Genomic DNA, 9,286 nt, shown 5'->3' with positions numbered 1-9,286 from the left:
GAACAGTGAGCAGCCATCGTCTGCCACCCAGGTAAGCCACACTTCGGCTGTGCTCCTGTTCCTACAGAAGCAAAATCCGACTGCGTCTGTCAGAGGGATCGATGGAGATTGATCGTCCGTCCTCCTTGGAGGAAAATGCATTCCTTGAGTTTCTTGGGATTCTTCAAAACTTCCCTGTTGCTACTTAATTTGAACACATTCTAGTAACAGGTAATTAACAAAATAGCATTGCTTAATTATGAAATTAATTCTGATGTACGTACTTGGGTTCCCCTGGGAGGTTGCCTCCAGTGGCTTCGGGTTCAGGTCCTCCTTTGAAGCGAAGCCTAGAGAGATGAAGGCTCAGTCAGGGTGTGCCAGGGGCTGTCTGGCTCTGGGGGGCAGAGGAGTGTGTGTGCAGGGGAGCCCCAGCCACTGCCCAACACCCTGCGGCCTGAGGCTGGTAAATGTGAGAGGGAAGCAAGGACAGGTTGCACGTCCTGGGAACTTTTCTTTTCCACCTGTGTCACGTCTAGGGTGGTTCCTGGTAAAAACAAGAGCCCAGGCGTTTCTAGAAATGACACTAAAATGTGTCCCAGTGGACAGACAGCTGCGAGCACTGAGCCAGTAAGTGTTTTTTGGCTGTTTGACTCCCCCTCTGTGAGTCAGCCTCCTTGCTGCAAGCAGTGCTGCCACAGCGCCCGCATTTTGCTGGCTGTTTGCAAGGAGCTGTGCAATGCTGGAGGCAGACAAATGATGGCTTCAGCATGTTGGTTTTCTGCTTGGAGAAGAGGGCATGGGCAATGCCACAGCTCACCACGTTACAGTGATGGAAGCAAGGCGAGCCATGGGGCTTCAGCCTGGAGGCTGTGTTAGTTTGGAAATCACAGAGAAACCAGTAAAGGGTGGTGGAGACCTACAGAAAAATCATGGGAAACAGTCTCATAGGTTATTAGTGGATTTTAGCTGAGGTCCCGGCTGCAATGTTTGTATGCTACAGCCTTGGGAACATGAGTTTTTGTCTTTGTGAGATGCTGTGAGTCACAGGGAGTTGTGATTTCTGGTTTTTAAAGGGTTTGAAAATGCTGAACTTCACCCATGTACTGAATGTCTGGGGAGGTGTCTCCAACCACGCAGCATCTCACTCCCAAGCAAAGACAAAAAGCTGTTCCTTTTCACTAGAGCATGGCAAGATTAGTGGGATTTATCTGGGATAATCCTTAAAAGAGGCAGCAATGATCAGACAAGCCCCAAACTAAACACTCGCCAAGGAGCAGTTTGTCAAAATAATTATTTCTGCAAGCTGCATATTGTTTCTATAAAAGGAGTAAAAGGAACTTCCTTAAATCTTCGTCAACAAGTCAAGGAAAGACTGTGTTCAGAGAGAGACACTAGAGAGGTAATTTCAGAAAGCGTGACCTTAATATATAAGAGAAGTTGCAAGGTGCTGCAGGGTTTGTCTCTCCATAGCAGTCAGCCTCCAGCAACCCTAGTGTAAGAGCTGTAACAGCTCAGAGGTCCTGGACCACCTGAGCTGGTTGTTGAAGATCCTAATGACTGAGCTGTAATAATGCAGGGAACATTCAAGAAAACGGGGGGAAAATACGAGCTTCAGCTCCCACCAGTCCAACTTCCATTTGCCTGGTTCATCTGAGAATTTATTAATTGTAAATTGAGGTTGGAGAAAATATTTGGCAAAGAAATCTGGCCAAATAAACCTAGCTCCTAGTCCTTTTGGCTTGCCTAGTAATGTTTGTGTGTGTGTATATTTATATATATATATTTATTTATATATTTTTTTATATATATACAGATTGGCCTATCTTTCAAGAGTTGAGGTTATTCTAAATAGAAGTATATGCTCAGTTCTGGCCCAGAAAAAGACCTGGGTTGACCTAACTCTTCTTTTTGCTGCTCTTAGGTCTGTCCCCTCCCTGCCTTTTGGAGGGGCTGGGGGCAGTGGGGCCGTTTCCATCCGGCAGCTGGTGAGGGTGTAAGGGCCTGCAGGCGTGATGAGGATGCGGACGTGGCTCTGCACAGGGGAGCGGGTGTGCAAGGGGTGTGTGTGTGTAAGCGCTGCTCCTGCCTGAGGGTCACGCTGGATCATACACAGGGTCACACCATGGTTTTGGGGTGCTCAGTGAGGAGCCCTGTGCTCTCTCACACTGATGACAGCAAAACAACTGAGCTGAAGCTGGAAGGAAGGAGAGCAGCTGGCAGTGACATGGGGCACTCTGTAGTGCCACTCAGCCCCAGCCATGTGGGGGGCGTGGGCTGGCAGGAGATGCAGGGTTGTAGGAAGGTGATGGCTCTTTTTGCTGGCAGCACTGGTTATGACACTTGGAACTGGAGTGGGCAATGGGCAATGTGAAAAAAAAAATAAAGGAAGAAATGACTTGGAGCTGTTCATAACCTCTCCTTGTCAAGCAGAGGAAAATGACTGCTTTTTTCTTTAAAGCCTAAAATACTCATCAGCTTGTCCTCATGACTGTGGGTGCTCCAGCGTGGCCTTTAAACAGGCAGAAATGGGACGTTTCCTCAGTAGCAGACCAGCACCACGCTCCATCTCACAGCGCCCAGCATGTGCCAGCCTGGCACCGTGTACGTGCAGCCCCCTGCGCCTGCCTTACTCGAAGAACATAAAGGAGGTGGATTTAGTGCTGCTGTGCAGTTAGATATAAGCACGTGCCTTTCACTCTCGCAACCAAGTGGTAAGAGGAAGTCAATTCGTAGCTATCTGCCCTACACATCTAGCTGCACCTGATAAAATCTGCGGTCTGTACCCGAGTGCACAGCTGATCAGCTGATGTGAGCTGATGTCAGCGCAGCAAACCCACATGTGGGCAGCACGGCTCTCCTCGTTCTTGCCCTGATGAGCGCTGTTACCAGTTCCTAAGGCCGTGGGTCAGCAGGCTGATTTATGCTTGGTGTAACAATAAGGTCACCCGCCAAATAACCTTCCCCACTAATTGGGGATGTGGTCAGTGTCTACGGGCCGCCCTGCTCTGCCAGTCCAATTTAATGTTGTTATTGCCATGGGAATTTCAGCTCAGTGCATGGGCAGCCTCCTCCATGCTAATTAAAGTTCCCTTCACTGATTGTCACAGCTGTCCATGCTTATTAAACTTTCCATTCATTTCAGTAAGACAGCAGCGACTAGATGTGCGCCAGAAACCAGTCCTTTGAAGTGACAATCTGAATTCATCAGACTTTATCACACAGGCACTTCAGTTTCTGAGAAACTATTAATACTACATCCCTTCTCCCACACCTAACCTTTCACTACATTTAATGCAATCTGTCATTTGCTGTCTCAAAATGCCCCTCTGTACCACTGGCATTAGCACTGTAGCTTTTTCTAAATAAACACACGGAAGACTTAAGCTTCAACAGATAGAAACACATCCTCTCTCTGGCTTAGTGTACTGCTGCTAGAGAAGGGAAATCTGTTCTTGTTTGGGCTGATGCAAATTTTGACTAAACAGCCACAGCTACTGACACTGGATTTGCAAGCTAATGCAAATGGGCAATGCTGCTCATAGCAGCCAGCACAAAGATTAGTCACGCCAGGGCTTTGAAGTAAGCAGAGCATTCAAGAGAATGGTCTTTGCAAGGGCCACCAGCACAGCACAGCCTTCTCAACAAAACTGGTGATGGAAAAGATGTCTTACACGAGATGTTCCTTATAAGAATCCCTTATGATGAATTGCCACGTATTTTGCATAGTCTCCTTTAAATGTTCCCAAGAAAAGGGGTCCCTTAAATATGGTCAGTATTGGGACTTGTATCAGGTTGTGGGTTATTCAAGTCTTGTTTTTGTCTCTTGAGCCTGAAACAAATGTTTGTTTGTTTGTTTGTTTTCTCACTCAAACTCTCACTTTCTAAAAATGCTGTCTTCTCTATGCCGTTTTCACTTTTTAAGGCTAAAACGTTAGAAAATTTAAATAGTATTTGCTATTCTTTATACTCAGTTTAAACTGCCCAATCCTCATCTGAATGCTTTCCCTTGTTAAGTGCATTGGTATCAGAATAATTTGTCACCTTTTTCTCTGAATGCATCTTTAGACTGCCTTCTGACCTGTGGCATTACCAAAATAACTTATTTTAAAAAGGATTCCAGCAGCTAGAACCCCTTTCCTGCAGTAGGGCTTTCCAGAGCGCACCTGTTTTGTTCTTGCTTTAGGCAGGAATTTGAGAATGATGAAGGCTCAGAGTAATTTTATCTACTAAGATGTAAACAACATAGTTCATTTATCATTTTAAATACTGTAATTACTTCTTAAAATGAGATTGTTATCAGCAGTGTTGTGGGCCTGATGAATAGTGTTAGATTTCCCCATGTGTGATGGAAACCAATTATTCCCAGACTAGTTACTGAATGTCTTAAATATTTACCTGTGTCAAAAAGGCTCAGTCCAGGTTTCCATAAGTCTGTTGCCATTGCTTTCACACATGAAAGAAAAGACAAAGTGTTACTGAAAATAATGGAATTACTGGAGATTACAAAGCTCTGGCTCAATTTAAAAAGGTCAATTCATACGGTGAATCACCATTAACAAATAGGAGCTAAGGAAATCAGTAAACCTGGAAACCTTTACGAACACATTTCAAGCCATATTTAACAGCCTCACATCACTGCCTCCAAAGCAGTCATCTTTTTTATGAGTTTAAATATGCCTCTTCAAATCTATTTTGGTTTTGTTCCTCTTCACTGACACTGAAGCAGTATACTGACTTCAGTATACTTTTGCTTGGCCTAGATTGTTTCCCACTGAAAATCTGCATGTGTCTCCCACCTACTGATCTCTGTATCATTTAAACCCATAGAAACCCAAAGAAGGCATCTAAATCTTTTTTTTGCAGCCTATCAGGCGTGGGAAAACTCCATCAGAATTGATGATTTCATGAATAAACCCCAAACTGCCTCTGTTCTTGGAACATGCTGAAGAACTTTTCTAAAAAGTGATGTTTCCCTGACTAGACTGGCAGCTGATGTAGTCTGAACTAGAGCCAGTGGGTGAACCACACGTAGGTTTGGGGAAAAAATAAATAAATAAAGGAGCTGTGGGCTTGCCAGTGTCTTGCCAGGACACTCTGAGAATCACCTTGCCATGAGATTGTCAAACCAGTTAGGAGCTATCAGGTTCTTTGGGAGGGAGATTGCTGCATGAGTGAGATTGCTGAATAAACACGTGCTCTCCCTTCAGATAGGAGGAACCCCTGATGCGTTTCGTGGCTAAGGTGATTTTTCCAGGCCCTCTTCCCTCCTCATGCTGAGTGAGCACTGTTTAGATGCACTACGATGAATTTGGAAAACTGAGAAAGTGAAAGGCTGAGAAATCAGTCATGATACAGACGCAAGTTTTGCTGTGATTTCACTCAGGAGGAGAAGTAGGCTGAAGGAAGGACGGGAGTGGGTAACAGAGAAGGAAAAATAGGAGAACTATTCCTACTTTATCAACCACCTGGACAGGATTACTGGCCAGCATTCTGTACATCCCTGAGGAGAGTCATGAGCACTGAGTGGAGATAGTGATGGTGGCTGTGGAGCAGGACAACCCTATCCACAGCAAAAGTCTGGTGCTTGTTTGTTACCAGCAGGCAACACATTTTCTGACCTCTGTCACTAAGAAAATGGATTTCAGTGAAGCCATCTTGTGAGAAGACAATCTCAAAAGGTTTGCTTCATGCTCAGAGAGGGCTGAGAAGTGTCCAATGGCTGCTAAAAGAAAAGATTTTAATGAAGCCAGTTCTCAGCCTGACTGGCTCAAAAAAAAAAAAAAAAAAAAAAAGGCCAAAGAGTAAATCAAGAACAAACAAACACTTCTTGAGCCTTCTTTACAAACACACTGCTGTGAGTTTCAGGGAGAAAAAGTGCAGGAACTGCACTGCACATGAAATGAGCATAGGAGCTGTGCAAACATCTGCGCTTGTAAGCAGAGAAGTGAGCTGAAGGATGTAGAGCAAGGGAGCAAGGATGTGAATCACAGGCTTGCTTCTGCTGCCAGCTCATAGCCAAGGGTTACCCTCGGTGCAAGGCTCTGTGGCTGCAGCACAGGCTCCTCAAGCTTATCTGACTTTAACCTCAGAAAAAACAGATGGTTTTCAGTAACTTCAGGAAAAGACTGCTTTTTGTCGGTGGGAGTAATGCTGGACCTCTAGATCAGGTCTTCTCAAGAACTAGTTTGACTCAGACAACTGTGAGTCCTTCCAATTCCCTATGAGGGAGAGCTGTCTATGGCTTCTTTGAGCAGCCTTCTCATGGCTCACATCCTTTGAAAACTTTCTGTGGTGAGAAGACCTTAATAAAGAAAAGCAGTAGTTAAGTGCCAAGGACTTGGGGTAGCTGGCTGAAAACATGAAGAATGCACTAATTTCCGAGTGATATGTAAATCTAGGCAAAAGCTCTGTTCTTGGATGTAGTCCTAGACACATCACAAAGCAAGCTCTCAATGAAATGTGCTTTGGAAGGAAAATTAGTATTCTTTTAAGTTGCAAAGGCCTTTTTTTTTTTTTTTTTTTTTTTCTTCCTTTAATGATGCCTATAAGAATCAAGGGTTTATTTTTAAAATACTACAAGACTGATATATATATATATATTTAATAATTGCATATTTATCTTGGAAAAAAAATCTGGGCTAGGTGAGCACAAGATATCAAGAGAGTTGATGTGTAATATCAAGAGCTTCTTAAAAACAGGTAGGGAGAAGCTGAGCAGATGAATGGTGTGTCAGGATGGGCGTTTTCCAAGCAAACCTTTTTGCTAACCTGAGCTGGAGAGAGGAAGTTCCTCGACAGCTTGGCCAAACCCACAGACCCAGTCAGTGTTGTTTGCTGACCAGCATGTGCTCGCTTCACAGAATCAAGAAAAACAACTCTCCTTTCCAAGAAAGCAAGGAGTTGTCCAGGAATTTCCCTTTGATCGTGAGAGAAATTGGCTGCTTGGAGGCAACGCTGAAGCAACAGTGAAGCAACAGTGAAGCAACTGCTTGGAAGAGCTGCCAGAACCTGGGCTGAAAAAAACAGGATCAGGACTCATGGGGAATAAGCAAGTGTATGTTTATGGGTTTTTCCTTCTTGTTCTGTTCTGTGATTGAGGAAACAGAATAACTCCTGATGGGAAATTTGTGCTTCAAATCATCTTGGGGGGGATCTTAAGATGCCTTAAGCAGATATGTTTGGTTGGGGTCAAACTCTGATTTTTATTTAAACATGCCTCAGCGTTGCATTCCCATGCTTCTCTGGCAAAGATTTGGCTGAACGAAGGACTAGCCAGCACATCCTTTGGTCCAGATCATAGGGCTCTTCCTGTTTGTGTCCCATCAGCGGGGCAGGTCTACCATCCCAGGTGCTCTCTCCCCTGTAGATGGTGTCGTGTAGTTAGTGCATTGCTGTGACTGGCACTTTTGCAGGCAACATATTTGTTCTGCTGTTCTGTACAGGCACATAGCTGTTTCCCCTCTGAAGGTGGGCACTGGATTTTGACAAGGGCAAAGAAGATTGGCAACAAATGTGAGATTAGTAAAAGGAAATGGTTGTGCCATTGGTATAGCAAAAAAAAAAAAAAAAAAAAAAAAAAGAATATGAGACAATTATGGATGGAAACCAGAGGGAAGAGGCTGAGACTGAAACAAAGAGGAACAGTGTAAAAGTGAGATTAACAATAATCTCAAGAGGAGCAGGAGTGCATCCATTTTAAATAGGCTGTAACTAGGTCAACTACAGACAGCTGTTTTGATGAAGAGACTGCTGGGCAAGCTTATACTAGCCTCTATTTCTCAGGAAGTCCTACTGCATGAGGATGTCCTTGAGCCTTACTGTCAGAACCCTTGGCTCTGCCCTGTTGCACTTCTCCCGCACCTCCCAGAGCTCACCAGAGCTGTCAAGGCCCCAGGTGCACCCCCAGGCCTCGCAGCCTCTCCCTCCCCAGGGCATTTAGCTGCCTGTGCTCTCGTCCTACTCCCTGCTCTGGCTGCTCCTGGATAAAAGCCACCCCTGAGAAGCTCTGCTGTCCATCAAAGCAGAGCTGGTGTTTGCATGTGAACCGAGTGCTCTGGAGCCACGTGAAGTTTTCGGCAGGCGTCCAGAGCACCCACTGAAAGGGCTGCTTGCTGATGAAGCAGCTGGTGAATTGCACAGCCAGGGAAGAAGGAAAGCATAGATAATGTCTCTCCCCTCAGTGTTAAAGGCAATCTCTGTGTTGCAATCAGCCTGGAGGCTCCCAGGAATAGCAGGAACAGAACGAAATTTAGCTTGATCATAGACCGGATAGGCTGCAAGGGGCTGGGATTTTGTTCCTCATTTTGACTAACAAATAAGGAAAACTGCAAACACTGTGGTAGATGTTGATTCCCACGGCCTGAAACAACAGCTCGCCAGTGACATAGCTGTCCTTTGCCTTCTTGTCCTGGATGCTGCTAGTTGGTATTCAGTGCAGGAGGCTCGCCCTGGTGCTTCTCCAGCACGCACAGAAACCATCTGCAGAGCTGCCTCTTCTAATTAGCTTGTGGGCTAATTTGGGGTTACTAAAACCATGAAAGTGAGCAGAAAACCTGCTTCTAGCAGTCTGGCTCACCTAGGTGGGCTGGAGACCCAGCAGGCCTCCGGAAAGCAGCAACAGGCTCTTGGCGCTGAATACCTGTGTGGTTCGAGAAAGAGTGTGAGGTTAGATGTCGGCTGGCCAGGAGAGAGAAGCAGGACCACCAGGAATATGGGGGCCCCGAATTATCTTTCTGTATGTGTTTTCAAACAAAATGGAAAAGGAAAATGGAAACTAAGGATTAAAAGAAAAAAGAAAAAAAAAGCTGAAGAATTTAAAAGCTTAAGAAGTGTGGCAAAAGCAGAAGAAAGGACTCTGAATATTAGTAGGTGCTGTAGTTCTCCTGTGCACTGGAGCAATGGGCACTGGATCCTGAGATGCTGGCCATGCTCAGGGGCTGGAAACTGAAAGAACTTGTAGGGTCAGACTGATGGACCCCAAGCTTCCCCAGGCACAAAGTTCCCCTGTCATTTTGCAACAGCAAATTTTTTAAAAGACTCATATAAATGGGTTTAGGGTATTGTTGTGGGAACAAACCTAGGTTTAATTATTCCCATTGCTTTATTTTTATTTATTTTTTTTTTTAAGAAAGTTACACTATTGTCATGCAATAATCACTGTGATATCTGCTCAGTAGATGCAAGTGGTGGAACTAGCTACAAGGAGAAATGAGAGAAGCAATTGCTTACCTGTACTGGGTCGTAAAATGTTCCTGTTATTTGTAGATGTGGAAGGGCCCCTGAATGCTTTGAAAATATTGTATTGGTT

General features: G+C 44.9%; 1 protein-coding gene across 1 annotated transcript in view; it reads right to left on the bottom strand.

Moving 5' to 3' along the window:
• The window catches only part of VIT (vitrin), a gene marked incomplete at both ends in the record, with an annotated part of 35,132 nt that overhangs the window by 5,964 nt on the left and 19,882 nt on the right, over positions 1-9,286 (bottom strand). Inside the window, 4 exons of the mRNA XM_084283918.1 lie at positions 264-326; positions 4,375-4,422; positions 8,555-8,617; positions 9,208-9,264. Of these exons, the coding sequence (XP_084140044.1) occupies positions 264-326; positions 4,375-4,422; positions 8,555-8,617; positions 9,208-9,264 (231 nt within the window). The remainder of the gene's footprint in view (positions 1-263; positions 327-4,374; positions 4,423-8,554; positions 8,618-9,207; positions 9,265-9,286) is intronic.

This window comes from Netta rufina (assembly GCF_964035555.1).
Source record: "Netta rufina genome assembly, chromosome: 3".
Taxonomy (NCBI): domain Eukaryota; kingdom Metazoa; phylum Chordata; class Aves; order Anseriformes; family Anatidae; genus Netta; species Netta rufina.
The sequence above is the reverse complement of the archived record's forward strand: the minus strand, read 5'-3'. Positions and strand labels throughout refer to the sequence as shown.